This window comes from Glandiceps talaboti, chromosome 19, assembly GCF_964340395.1.
Source record: "Glandiceps talaboti chromosome 19, keGlaTala1.1, whole genome shotgun sequence".
In the NCBI taxonomy this organism is placed as follows: domain Eukaryota; kingdom Metazoa; phylum Hemichordata; class Enteropneusta; family Spengelidae; genus Glandiceps; species Glandiceps talaboti.
The window spans coordinates 17370306-17385256 of record NC_135567.1 but is presented as its reverse complement, the minus strand read 5'-3'; the positions used below and the strand labels follow the sequence as shown (position 1 = coordinate 17385256).

The window sequence follows — 14951 nt, the reverse complement described above, 5'->3', positions numbered from 1 at the left end:
TTAATTACTACCAAACCAGAGAGACTATTGCCTTCAAACTAAGTGGCACGATGTAATTTACAAATAAATACAGAAGTAATAAGGTAGTATGAAGTGATTGATAAACACATGGATTTAATTACTACCAAACCAGAGAGACTATTGCCTTCAAACTAAGTGACACGATGTAATTTACAAATAAAATACAGACTCAACAATAATAATAATCTAATACTAATAATAATCTTTATTTATACTGGATAGTTCTTTAAGTACATAAACACTTGTCTCCCAAGAAGTCCAGTGAGGGTCATCCCTCATGGGGTCAGAGTACCTGGGAAAACCTGCATTGTTCGATAGTCAAACTGAACGACACTCTTCTTACTCATGAACAGTGTTGTGTTCCAGTCAAGCCTGTTTCATCCGGCAATGCTGTTGATGAGTGTACAGCAAAGATAAAATGTATGACTTTGTATGCGTGTCTGTTTTTTGTTTTGTAAAAATTTTACTATACCGTTGTGTGAGATGTAGAAAAGTCATATGTTTACACCTGATTTGCATATTACTGATGACATCATTATATGCTTAATATTTCTTTATCCCTATAAATCTGCTACATAGTTTTCTAAATTTAAGATATTAAACTAGACTGTCGACAGTCGCTCGCGCCTTTTTTCCATACGTTTTATCTAAACTCCGGTCCGGCGCAACACTAGTAATAGTATAATCGCAAACTGATTGGTTGGCCTAACAAAGATATTTCATGTGCTTGTCCTTGTGAACTTGTAGCCAAATTTATTCATGCCAAGTTGATACGACTCAATTTCTATTTTAGCAGATTTGGGGTACTTAAAAATGATATTTTTTACTACTTTTACAAAGTCTCAAATTTGATCGAGCGTCCTACATTGTCATGGTAACCGTTTAATAGTTTGTTTATATTATTGTAAAATTACCCTCTTAATACTTTGAACTGCATAGTTACCTTAACATAAATCATTTGAAAGCCGTCACCATTGCAAGGATAGATGCACCAATCAATATGAATATGTTGCCATTGATACTAAATCCACTGCATGTACAATTACAACTTTCATTATAACTTTCACCATCACCATCTTTAATAAAAACAGAATGACTCTGATCACAAAACTGACATCGTCGTAAAACAGCCTCTTTTACGACACCTTCCAAGACACTTGATATTTTGCAGTGTCTCAGAAGTAAATCAGTTCTGGTTTGCGAGATTAAAAACTGTCATAAGTGAATACTGCCCTCATCTATGAAACAGCTGATAAGTAAATGAACAAGTCACGTAACATGGTGTATAAACACGACATAACGCAATAAAATGTCACATGACATAACAAGTAACTAATAAATCAAGTCACATGACATAAATAACTAATCAAGTCACATGACATAATAAGTAACTAATCAAGTCACATGACATAAGTAAATAAGCAAGTGACGCAACATTGAAAGTAAATAAACGAGTCACATAAGATAAGAAGTACATGAGTCACGTGACATGGTAAGTGAATAAGTCGCATCACAAGATAAGTAAATAAGTCAAGTGATATAGCAAGGCAATGCACGTCCCATGACGTAAGTACTAGTTTATAAACGAGTCACGTGACATGATAAATAAAGAAGTCTTATGACTTGATGTGCAAATAAACGAGACACATGACATGGTAAGTAAATAAGTCGCGTGAGATGATAAGTAAATATTAAAGTCACGTGACATGGTAAGACAATACACGTCACAAGATGTAAGTATACAAACTAGTCACGTGACATGGTAAATAGACGAGTCTTATGATTCGATAAGTAAATAAACAAGTTGAATAAGATAAGTAAAAACACGTGACATAAGTAACTAAGTCAAGTGACACAACAGGTAAACAAACCAGTATCTTGCCATGCTAGGTTTGTACACAGGTCACGTGAATTTTCGATATGATAAACAAACAAATAAAATGACAATCTTACCATCTGGACATATTATAGTCCCACCTTGGTCATCGTTGGTTCCAAGGGGAATACACACATCATTATTAACACTTACACCGGCTTCAGGTACAAGAACAGCACAGAGATGGGTGTAATGTGCACAGTTTGGGACATCAACTTTAGGAGACGCCACAAGAGGTGTAAGTGTAAAGTAAGTTGGTGTTCTATAATCAGTAGTTGTCATGCCAACCACAGAGATTTCATCACTTTCGTAGGTAGTGTTGACGTCATTCATATCATTACCATTAGTGAAGTACAATTTAACACCAGTCACAGAAGCTTGATCGTATAATCTGTAGCCGTCGATTTGAAATGTGATGTCTGTGTATGCTGTTGTCAGGTAATTGATTGACGAGGGACTTGGGTTTGTTATCTTTAGAGCAACTGCTTCTGTCTCTGTGTATTTGAGAGAGAGAGAGAGAGAGAGAGAGAGAGAGAGAGAGAGAGAGAGAGAGAGAGAGAGAGAGAGAGAGAGAGGGAGAGAGAGAGAGAGAGCGAGAGAGAGAGGGAGAGAGAGAGACAGACAGACAGACAGACAGACAGACAGATAGACAGACAGACAGACAGACAGACAGACAGACAGACAGGGAGAGGGAGACAGATACAGAGAGAGGGTGGTTAGAATCAAAAATGTGCTTTCGACTCGGCAAATACTGTCGTTATGAAGTTGAAATTATTAATTAAAAGAAAGCTATGTTATATTGACTATATTCAAAGTATTGGTACGCCTAACAATATTGAACTTGAATCATTGGTTTCTAACAGACAGACAGACAGACAGACAGACAGACAGACATATTAAATGACAAACAACATTTTATGGAAAGTAAACGCTAAACTAACCTGGACAAACTATATTATCTCTTATGTAGGTACATTGCCAACCATTTGTACGATATCTATCATATACAGCACAGAAATAGGAATAAAAGTAACAGTTCCTGTAACTGGAAATTATTGTAGTTGTCAGGCCTGTGACCAATGTACCATAATCATTCTTAGGCTCCACTTGAATTGGAAAAGCTGCGTCACTGATCGTGTATTTGTCGGACTTCAACGACAGTGTTGGATCATTGGAGAGATAGACATCCAAGTTATACGAACTCACAGTATCAGTTGATGATAGACTGTTCATAAATTTTAGCGAAAAGGTTACTCGTGTGCCGTAGTTTGCATTGATCCGTACACGACCCAAATCTTCAATGGCAAGGCTACCGTCGGCTATGGTTATTTCTAGAATAGAAATAGTATAAAAATAATCTTGACTGCATTTATTAAGATGTCACCTGTCGTTAGAAATAATCTGTTTAAATTTATTCAAAAACACTTTCAACGCTTTCTCAGTTAAGGTCAAGCTCCTCTAGCTCAGTGGTGAGAGGTGACTTGGATCTCCTCCAACTCAGTGGTGAGAGGTGACTTGGAGCTCCCCTAACTCAGTGGTGAGAGGTGACTTTGAGCTCCTCTAGCTCAGTGGTGAGAGGTGACTTAGAGCTCCTCCAACTCAGTGGTGAGAGGTGACTTGGAGCTCCCCTAGCTCAGTGGTGAGAGGTGACTTAGGGCTCCTCCAACTAAGTGGTGAGAGGTGACTTAGCGCTCCTTCAACTCAGTGGTGAGAGGTGACTTGGATCTCCTCCAACTCAGTGGTGAGAGGTGACTTGGAGCTCCTCTAACTCAGTGGTGAGAGGTGACTTGGATCTCCTCCAACTCAGTGGTGAGAGGCGACTTGGAGCTCCTCTAACTCAGTGGTGAGAGGTGACTTAGAGCTCCTCCAACTCAGTGGTGAGAGGTGACTTGGATCTCCTCCAACTCAGTGGTGAGAGGCGACTTGGAGCTCCTCTAACTCAGTGGTGAGAGGTGACATTGAGCTGATCCAGCAGTCCAGACACTTGCTTATGATCATAACTGTTACAGCCCTAGTGCTATCATTCCTGTTACAGACCTTAGCCAACAATACGCATACGTCACACTGCAGCAGCTGGAACTGTTGTCACCATAGTATAAGTAGAGCCCTACACTTTGAAATAAATATGCAAATTTCATGTAGGTTTTGAAAAGCAATTTTTGACTTGTTATATTACCTGCAACGTTGCCATGGAAACATCCAATGAAGACAGCAAAGAAGAAGACCGGCACCATCATAATTATCTATGGACACTGAAATGTAAGGACAGAAAGAAATAACTGTATTGTAAATAAATTTGATATTGTCGTTAGATGATATTCAAAATGCGACAGTCTATAACAAGTATAAGTAAATGAATACTATCAAATTTAAAATGACATACTGGTTATAAGAAGTCAAAGTAATTTGTAACATATCTAATTAATTTCCCGTTTTGTGATTTGTCAATGCCTAGTCACGTGGGGGTTCTTTTTTTGCACTGTTTAATATTCAAATGTACCAGTCAACAATTTTCGTGATGTGATGCCTGTGTGGATATCATTACAAATTGCAACAACGAGTGAATGATTATGTACTATGCACACATTTTTTTTTCGTTAGGCCTGAGTGAGAATTTTTTTTTCTTTCTTTCTTTCTTTCTTTCTTTCTTTCTTTCTTTCTTTCTTTCTTTCTTTCTTTCTTTCTTTCTTTCTTTCTTTCTTTCTTTCTCTTTCTTTCTTTCTTTCTTTCTTTCTTTCTTTCTTTCTTTCTTTCTTTCTTTCTTTCTTTCTTTCTTTCTTTCTAGTATTTCATTCTGTCTTTTCTGTTTTTTTCAAACTGAACGATGTTATTGTTAGAATCGAGTCCCTTACATCGTCTACGAGCGGGACTACATTCCAACCGACCTGCGACTTAACAATGCATAGCATATTATATACATTAACATAACATAACAGAACAACATAACAGAACACAACACAACACAACACAACGCAACACAACACAACACAACACAACACAACATAACATAACATAATAACATAACACAACATAAAATAACAGAACATAACATAACAACGTAACATAACGTAATGTAATGTAAAATAACATAACATAAGATAACATCACATAACGTAACAACATATAACCTAACTACATAACATATCGTAACATAATGACTATATTATAATTAGTTGACTTTCTTATTTCTCCCATGATAAGTCACTCATCGTGATTACATAGCACAGTATTGTAGGTCTACAGTTAGACACAGATAAGTAACTAAATACAGTGGTCGGCAAAATCACTAGAAGGCCTCCATAATTCGATGAACTTGTTTGAACCCTGCGTATCCACCTCGGCGGGCCCATAATCACTCTATTGTAATTAATAGTAAGTGGTAAGTGAATAGTTATTCGCAATTTCAGATACACTCAATTTTATGGATTATTGCTCTCATAAGTAGAAGTTCTAGTTGTCTGAGGTTATTGTGACCTCTAAAGTTACTTGTATGCAGTGTACGTTGACCTATGACCCCGCATTATTTTAATGATATTCATGAGACACATTCACTTGTATTGCATAGTTCTCTTTCTAGCCATGCATTAATTTCGATAGTTCGTTACACAACCCTCCCCTCTGTAAATGACAAACTCATATTTCTATAATTTTTAACGGTTGTGGAAAGATACATGCCTACAGTTTACAAGCGAATGAAGAATGTTTACTACATGCTTTTAGTTCGTATATGGTAAACATTACATAGCATATCCATGTTCATGATGACTGGCGTGTCAAAGGTCAGAACATAGAACGTTAGGGACCCTTTGGTGAAAATAATGACAAACTGCTTACCTGACAAGACAGCGTTTACTTGACAATGTCACGGTATGTCCCTGAGAGCTGATTGCAACGAGGTCACGTTGTTGATGTGATGAACGTTATATTGAATTGCACTGGGTAAGGGACGGTCATTTTCTGTCGGGGAGGGGATGGAGAGGTGAATGTATTTTAACGCCAAACAAAATTATTTAAATACGCAGACGTACGCACACACTCACACTATCCCAAATGGTACGCAGGCACGCACGCACGCACACATCCACCCACACGCGCACGCACGCGCGCGCATACACACACACACACACACACACACACACACACACACACACACACACACACACACACACACCTTCCAACTTAATATGACTATACTATCACTTTATATCCAATGCTATGCCGTGTAAGGTTTTTTTTAAGTTCCTTCACATCTCCCCCTCTACATAATTCGGCCATTTATAACCCAATGTACGTAACTGGCCATACATGGGGTGATGTCATTACAATCAGAGCTTAGGGACGCATATTGATAGTATATTGTATTGTCCGCCTAGTGTATGCCGTCTGCTCAGATAAAGAATTTGTCACCCATTGCCTATATGACAATATTAAAGCAGGGTTGAAACAAGCCTCCATTGAAGTAATTGGGGTCAACAGGGTTCAAAGTCAGAACGTTCTACAACACCACTGACTTATTATAAAGTTAGTATGACGTGATTGATAAACACATGGATTTAATTACTACCAAACCAGAGAGACTATAGCCTTTACACTAAGTGACACGATGTAATTTACAAATAAAATACAGAAGTAATAAGGTAGTATGAGGTGATTGATAAACACATGGATTTAATTACTACCAAACCAGAGAGACTATAGCCTTTACACTAAGTGGCATGATGTAATTTACAAATAAAATACAGACTCAACAACAATAATAATAATCTAATAATCTTTATTTATACTGGATAGTTCTTTAAGTATATAAACACTTGTCTCCCAAGAAGTCCATCCCTCCTGGGGTCAGAGTACCCGCGAAAACCTGCGTTGTTCGGTAAAGTCAAACTGAACGACACTCTTCTTACTTATGAACAGTTTTGTGTTTCAGTCAAGTTTGTTTCGTCTGTCAATGATGTGGATGAGTGTGCAGCAAAGATAAAATGTATCACTTTGTATGCGTGTCTGTTTTTTGTTTTGTAGAAATTTTACTAATACCGTTGTGTGAGATGTCGAAAACTCCGTTCAAACTATAGTAAGGCCAAATGAACAAAAGTTGTTTGGTTCCAGTTACCCTACCCAGCTAGTTTTCCACGCCGACCCTAAACTTATTTTTACATATTTGAGAAAAATAATAATAAAATCGTGAAAATCGTGAAGCCTCGCTAGAAATAGTGGATGCGGAAGCTGACATCAAGTTAAAAAGACAATTTAAAACTATTCTTCCAATCTGTAATGGCTGTACATCTGATGGGAAGAAATAAACAATACAGAGACCATTTGGAAAACAATGGAAAACCTGAAATAGACACTCACACATGAAAAAAAATATATGATAAAATAAAATAAAAAATCTACCTACCCCACCTATTTTAAAATTGAATGTAATTACGCCATATTTGAAACTCTATAGTCACTCTAGTTTGGCAGTAACCTATCTTAATGTGGTAATATGATAATAAACGGATAGAAAGTGAATTTAGACGTGCCTTAGTCCTAATAAAAAAAATTATAATATACCTAGTGACATTTTATGTGGGGGTAATTGTTGTAGTACAGGTCCTGGAAACAATGACAAATTCACAACCAAGTACAAAAATATGTACAGCCACTTTATTTGTTATTAATAAAACTCCTAAAACAGCCAATCAGAAATCAGATAACTACCAAAGACATTTTAAATATATTGCGTCAGTTGTATCAAACAGCACTATCCTTGCAATTGATTCAAGTTATACTTTCTACAGCCAATGAAAATAGCGCCAATGGTATTGCACATATACCGTGTTTAAAATTGTTTATCCACCTGCTGATCTATACTAGGTACTGATGTTCATTTACTGAATAATTATTCATTTGTCATTCCAATACTGTTGTTATCTTTGCAATATGTGTGGTCATGCTGCTAGACATATTTGCATACATTTTCTGAATGTTTGTTCATTTGTCTCTGAATATCTGATGTTATCTTTGCGATATATACGATCATATAGCTGTTGCTATGAGCGTGGTCTTGTTGCTATGCATATTTGCATACACTTGGGATGTTTATTCAGTTGTGTATTAATCCCCGTTGTTACCTTTGGAATATATACGATCATATGGATGTTGCTGTGGGCGTGGTCTTGTTGCTATGCACATTCAAATACATTTTGTGAATGTTTATTCACTTATCTATTAATCCCTATTGTTATCTTTGCAATAAATGTGATCATTTGGCTGTTGCCATGGGCGTGGTCTTGTTGCTATGCACATTTGCATACACTTTTTGAATGTTTGTTCACTTATCCTGAGACCACTATTCTCTATGGTGGGTGAAACTTGTCTGAGAATCCCAGTCGCTATATTTGTAATATACACAATTATTTGAATGTTGCTATGGGCGTGGTCATGGTTTCCTCCAAGACGATGTTGTTATTTTAGCAAAATATACTGGCGATTGGTTGTTGCTATGGGCATAGTCATGGTTGCTAGGCCAATATTTTGAAAGTAATCTGTAGAAAATCACTTCTAGAAGAAACGTCTCACCAAATTTTAGTCTCATTGACCAAATGCATTTTGAGATATAAGTTTTTGACCAAAATTCATATTTACACGTAATTTGCATATTACTGATGAGATCATTATATGCTTAATATTTCTTCATCCCTATAAATCTGCTAAGTAGTTTTCTGAATTTAAGATATTTGACTAAAAAGACACAAAGTTAGCTATAATTTACATATTACTGATGGAATCATCATGTCATGAACAAACCTCAACACCCCTAAAAACGTCCCCACCAAATTTCAGACCAATCTGCTCAGTAGTTTTTAAGTCCTACCAAATACCAAGACAATTGGTCTGGTGGTTTTTGACTTTAAGTCATCCACATACACACACACACATACACACACACACACACACACACACACACACACACACACACACACACACAGCCAGACGGACAGACACCGCACCATGTCTATAGCACTACTAAACCTTATCAGTTCAGTTGTGCTAAAAACTATAGTCAAAGTATATATTCATGTCTTCACTCCTGTCAACAGATGTTAAACGTCGGCTTATATTAAGATGAATATCCGGTTTTCTGGATTGAACTCCAATTTCCTGAAAAAGAATATGTGAATTTACATATTTAAATGGATTTACATATTTTAATTGTTATACCTCTGTGAATTTACATATTTAAATGGATATCTTTGAAAAAGATATGTCTGGTAAAGTCTTAAAGATTAATTAAATACTAACGCTGTCATAATTATATATACTAAGCTATCATTATCATATCAAGAATGTGAATTTATATTATATTTAAATTGAATACCACTGGAGAGTAATCAAATGATTTCATATCACCTAATAAAATATCTACAATTATTTTACTTTATAAGGTAACGAATATTTATAATCAGTTATTAAATTAACTTAACTGGAAAATGTTTGAGAATGGATTGATTGATGGTTTGATTGGTGGTTTGATATATAAATGGATGGATGAATGGATGGATGGGGGTTGGGATGGTGGGCGTGTGTGGATGGGTGTTGGTTGGGTGGGTGGATGAGTGGAGAGATGGAGTGTGGATGGAGGAATGGATGGGTGGCGGATAGAGGAAGGAATGTATGTAGGGATGGATGGATGGATGGATTGGTGGATGGTTGGTTGGTTGGTTGGTTGGTTGGTTGGTTGGTTGGTTGATTGATTGGTTGGATAGATGGATGGATGGATGGATGGATGGATGGATGGATGGATGAGGGGATAGAGGAATTGATGGATGGTTTGGTATATGGAGATGGATGATGGATGGATGGATGGATGGATGGATGGATGGATGGATGGATGGATACAGGCATGGGTGGAGGGATGGGGGTGAAGTTGTATCGATGATTATGTTTGTTGATGGGTAGAAAGATGGAGAGAGGGATCGAGGGATCGAGGGATGACATCTTGGGTAGATAGATAGATAAAGGGATGGACGGATGGATGGACGGATTGAAGTGTAGTTGGATCGATGTTTGGGTTGGTTGTTGGTTGGTTGGTTGGTTAGCCTAATATCTCGATAGTTAGATAAAAAATGGAGAATTATAGAAAGTTTCTTATACCTGATTGAGAGTACTACATCATCATGGCAACATCACACAGTTAGAATTATCTATATTATTGTAAAGGTACCCTCTCGGTGAGGTTAAATGTATAGTTACCTTTGCATAAATTAGTTGAACAAAGTCAGCATTACAAGGATAGAAACACCGACCAATGCCAACATAGTGTCATGGATATGAAAACCACTACTTACACCATCAGCATCTTTAACTGAAAAATACAAAACACAACACCTGTCACAGGTCATATACATGTATATATATTTGGTACATTAATCCTTACAACCATAACTTGATATTAAAGCTGGCAGTAAGTCCTACTTGTATTGTTTATGAAAATAGTGTAGCTACATTAGTACATATTGACTGTGTAGCATTACATACACAAACACACACACATACACACACACACACACACACACAAACACAAACACAAACAAACAAACACCCCTCACCCCCCCCCCCCCCCACCCCCAACACACACACAATTAGTATGATGACTTAGGCTGCTGAAGCAGCTCAGCAAAGCCTGTTCTTGGCCAGAACACTCTGCTGCTATATACTTCCATACTAAATGAATGTATTCCTTGAGGCGAATTTCTCACTGGATATATTGGAAATTACATGATAAGTAAAATAAAAAAATAACGTGGTAATCTTACCATCTGGACAGATTATAGTCCCACCTTGGTCACCATTGCTTCCAAGTGAAATACATACATCATTATTAACTCTCGCACCGGCTTCAGGTACAAGAACAGCACATAGATGGGTGTAATGTGCACAGTTTGGAACATCAACTTTAGGAGACGCCTCAAGAGGTGTAAGTGTAAAGTAAGTTGGTGTATAGCTATCAGTCGTTGTCATGCCAACCACAGAGATTTCATCACTTTCGTAGGTAGTATTGACGTCATTCATATCATTACCATTAGTGAAGTACAATTTAACACCAGTCACAGAAGCTCGACTTTGTGATTTGTATCCGTCGATTTGAAATGTGATGTCCGTGTATGCTGTTGTCAGATAATTGATTGACGAAGGTCTTGGGTTGGTTATGTTTAGCCGAAATGCTTTTATCTCTGTGTATGTCAAAGAGAAATAGAGAGAGAGAGAGAGAGAGAGAGAGAGAGAGAGAGAGAGAGAGAGAGAGAGAGAGAGAGAGAGAGAGAGAGAGAGAGAGAGAGAGAGAGAGAGAGAGAGAGAGGGGGGGGGAGAGAGAGAGAGAGAGAGAGAGAGAGAGAGAGAGAGAGAGAGAGAGAGAGAGAGAGAGAGAGGGGGGTTTAGAATTAAACGTGTTTTGTACTCTGTAAACACTATGTCGTATATGAAGTTGAAACTATTAACAATGGAAACTATGTTATATATTGCATGTTAATACAAATTTAATGTATTCACATTTATAATATCAGTGTTCACACGTCTTACACTATTAAATTTGACCTGAATATTAGTTTTCAGACAGCCAGACAGACGGACAGACACAGACAGACAGACAGACATACAGACAGAGACAGACAGACAGACAGACAGACGGACAGACAGACACAGACAGACTTACAGACAGATAGATAGATAGACAGACAAACAGACAGACAGACAGACAGACAGACACAGACAGACAGACAGACAGACAGACTTACAGACAGACAGACAGACAGACAGACATACATACATACATACATACATACAGACAGACAGACAGACAGACAGACAGACAGACAGACAGACAGACAGACAGACAGACAGACAGACAGACAGACAGACAGACAGACAGACAGACATAACGAAAAGCATTTTATGGAAAGTAAACACTAAACTAACCTGGGCATTCTATATTATCTCTTATGTAGGTACATTGCCAACCGTTTGTACGATATCTACTACGTACAACACAGAAATAGGAATAAAAGTAACAGTTCTGGTAATCTGCAACTACTGTAGTTGTCAGGTCTGTAACCACTGTACCGTCATCATTCCTAGAGGCTACGTGAATTGGAAAATCTGTGTCACTGATCGTGTATCTGTCGGACCTCAGCGATAGTGTTGGGTCATTTGAGAGATAGATACTCAATTCATATGAAGTCAAAAATTCAGATACCGATACACTGTTCATGAACTTTACCGAAAAGGTTACTCGCCCGCCGTACTCTGCGTCGATCCGTAAACTATCCATATTTTTGATAGCGACGCTGCCTTCAACTACACTTATTTCTAGAATAAAAAGAGAACAAATAAGACACGTGCCTTGAAAAATAATCTGTTTAAATTTGACCGAGACAACTTCAACCCTTTCTCAGTTAAAATCAAGCTTCCCCAACTCATCGTAACCTACCTGTAGCCGTATAGGACTAACACTATATATACAGCATCTAATCCTGGACCACTATCCAAACAGTCAGTTTGATTTTTTGAATGTTCGTTCAACTCGTCTACTAACATTCTTCAGTTACACTGGTCTCGAATGGCATTCCGCCATAGAATGTGATTGGTGGAAAACATGATTAGAGATATTCAAATTTGTGCTATCAGGTCACATGATGAATCCATAATTAGGTGGCGATCATCATGAGAGTTTTGTCACGTGTGTGGTGGGCGTTGCTTATAACACCAGAAGATCAAATGACTGTAAATAGTATCAAAATCAAAATGTCAGTTAGGATAGTGGAAATATAGTGCAATAGTGCTAGTCCTACATACCTACATGTAGGCTAATTGCAGCGGGTAGATGCGTGCTGGAGCTCCCTGTGTTTGACATCTGGTAGTATTTTGAACATAACATGGGCACCTTGAGGTGCCTCGAGGCTCCCTAGGTGGCATAATCGAATACGCCCCTATATGGCCCTGATAGAGATTCGATAAGTTATTGTTAACCCTGTTATGGGTGTGATCACAGATCTATGGTTTGATTTATAGTATGTAGTTCATATAACAGATTTGAATCTAACCACCCTCCTAAATTACAGTCTTGGTCAGCTATATTTCTTGCTAGTATTCTTTCAGCCGTGTATATAGCAGCAGTGTTGTTATGCCTCTGTTCACAGGCCTGGGGCTTTAGCTCTGTTACAACCCTGACACAGACCTGAAGTATAAAATGCTTTCAGAGCCTTCAGGGAAACCATTATAGAGATGAAGGTTAATTTCACATTTAATAAAAGGCTGAAAGGTAAATCTTATGTACTGAGAAGCTATATATGATTTGTTATATTACCTGCAACGTTGCCATGGAAACATCCAATGAAGACAGCAAAGAGGAAGACTGCCACCATCATAATTATCTATATACACTGAAATGTAAGGACAGAAAAATAACACTAATGTAAATAAATTTATGATTGCTGTTATATATCACTTCAAATGACAGTCTATAATACGTATAAGTCAATGAATAATATCAAATTTAAAATGACATACTGGCTATCATAGGATAATAAATATTGTAACACACCTCATTAATATCCCGTTTTGTGATTTGTCAATACCTAGTCACATGGTATTAACTGTTTTGCTAATGACGTTGTACCAGTCAATATTTTTTGTGACAATGCCTATGTTGGGTATTATGACTAATACTAATGAATTATTACGTGCTATGTGCATGCCATCACGTGACGTCCTTATTGGCTGTAACACTATTTGTCCAAAATGAGTTTCCTATCCCGTTTCCAAAGGAATACATCTACATTTAAATTGCCCCTCCATAGTCAAGATCCGAAAAGGGCTTCACGTGACATTATGTCATTAGCAGACAAAAAAATTGTTAATGACGTTAGGATTCTTAGTGTGAATTAATTATGATGACCATGCTCATACTACGCAGCGCTACCATAAAAAAGTCGACCTATATATATATATATATATATATAACTCGGTGAGTATCAATCTGCTATAAGACAGTGCTCTATACCGCAGTGGCAGAGCGTAATAGTTTTGGTAGTACACACCCAAGAAAGAGTTCCAGTACTACCAAAACTATATATATATATATATATATATATATATATATATATATATATATATATATATATATATATATATATATATATATATATATATATATATATATATATATATATATATATATATGTTGAGGGTAGAAGAAAATCAAGTCGGGTTTTTCGTCTCTACAAGCCTGTTTCGTGAGTAAATCACTCGTCAGGATCATAATTTAACGGTATATATTTCAGAATTAATCCAGTCTATTTTATCAATTAAACTAAATATTATTGACACCATGGATATTTTATATTAAATGTACACTTAGAAAAAAGTAGCGAACGTGTCAGTTAGTACAGGCTAGTACCGTGCTTTATGTTTTGGTTATATTTGTTAATTTTTGGATAGGTCGTTGAGATTGATTTATTACTGAATTGGTCCAGCCTCGGTGTCGGTTTAATTGCATAATTTGTGTTGTATCTGCAACGGTAATAACGTCATAATTATAGTATTTTCGTATTTCGCATGACCATCCTCGAATAGAATATTAGCCTACAAGTGACTGTGGACGGCCCCTGTAGCTCAATGACCTTTAGTGTTGCAGCTAGACCCCTTAGGCTGTTCTACTCACTGTGAAGGCAACCGGAGGTTGTTGGTGAGATAGACTGAATAGTGTTCCGCCCTCATATCTATCAGATGAAAGCCCGATGTCTTAGACTAGCAGCTAGACTAGATGACCTTGAACACCGTGGCATGCCCATAATCACTCTATTATAATTAATAGTACGTGGTAGGTCAACAGTTATTCGCGGTTATCAATTATCAATAAACGCCCATTTTATAGGTTAACGTGACCTCTCTAGTTATTATGCTTACTTGTATGCACCGTACGTTTGTAAACATGACCCTGCCTTCTTTTAATTGTGTCCATGATACGCATGTATGTATTGTGTGTTTTTCTAGCCATGCATTAATTTCGATA

The 14951-nt window shown here is 37.2% G+C and overlaps 2 protein-coding genes and 1 long non-coding RNA gene across 3 annotated transcripts in view; all 3 read right to left on the bottom strand.

The window, feature by feature from the left end:
* Positions 1-257: 257 nt before the first annotated feature.
* LOC144450329 (uncharacterized) lies at positions 258-5833 on the bottom strand. Its single transcript, XM_078140928.1, has 6 exons — positions 5732-5833; positions 4074-4149; positions 2839-3228; positions 1975-2391; positions 965-1097; positions 258-411 (listed from the first exon to the last, which is right to left on the bottom strand). Exons 2-5 carry the CDS (start codon positions 4132-4134, stop codon positions 976-978), a joined length of 990 nt encoding a protein of 329 aa, XP_077997054.1. The 5' UTR covers positions 4135-4149; positions 5732-5833; the 3' UTR covers positions 258-411; positions 965-975.
* A 3032-nt stretch (positions 5834-8865) lies between these two features.
* Positions 8866-10954, bottom strand: LOC144450078 (uncharacterized). The gene is made up of 3 exons (XM_078140646.1): positions 10699-10954; positions 10136-10247; positions 8866-9043 (listed from the first exon to the last, which is right to left on the bottom strand). Exons 1-2 carry the CDS (start codon positions 10952-10954, stop codon positions 10147-10149), a joined length of 357 nt encoding a protein of 118 aa, XP_077996772.1. The 3' UTR covers positions 8866-9043; positions 10136-10146.
* Positions 10955-10972: 18 nt separating this feature from the next.
* Positions 10973-14951, bottom strand: part of LOC144449882 (uncharacterized) — a 4369-nt gene continuing 390 nt past the window's right edge. Inside the window, exons 2-4 of the long non-coding RNA XR_013482185.1 lie at positions 13245-13320; positions 11858-12247; positions 10973-11115 (exon numbers count right to left, since the gene is read on the bottom strand). This is a non-coding gene — a long non-coding RNA (uncharacterized LOC144449882). The remainder of the gene's footprint in view (positions 11116-11857; positions 12248-13244; positions 13321-14951) is intronic.

Bases quoted from the DNA above. Each gene is read 5' to 3' on its own strand.
- LOC144450078 (XM_078140646.1), bottom strand. From the start codon at position 10,954: ATGAATGACGTCAATACTACCTACGAAAGTGATGAAATCTCTGTGGTT. The intron at 10,248-10,698 runs GTAAGATTACCA...TGTATTTTTCAG, and splicing joins GACTATAATCTGTCCAGATG to TTAAAGATGCTGATGGTGTA.
- LOC144450329 (XM_078140928.1), bottom strand. From the start codon at position 4,134: ATGATGGTGCCGGTCTTCTTCTTTGCTGTCTTCATTGGATGTTTCCAT. The intron at 2,392-2,838 runs GTTAGTTTAGCG...TCAAATACACAG, and splicing joins AGATAATATAGTTTGTCCAG to AGACAGAAGCAGTTGCTCTA. The intron at 1,098-1,974 runs GTAAGATTGTCA...TTTTTATTAAAG, and splicing joins GACTATAATATGTCCAGATG to ATGGTGATGGTGAAAGTTAT.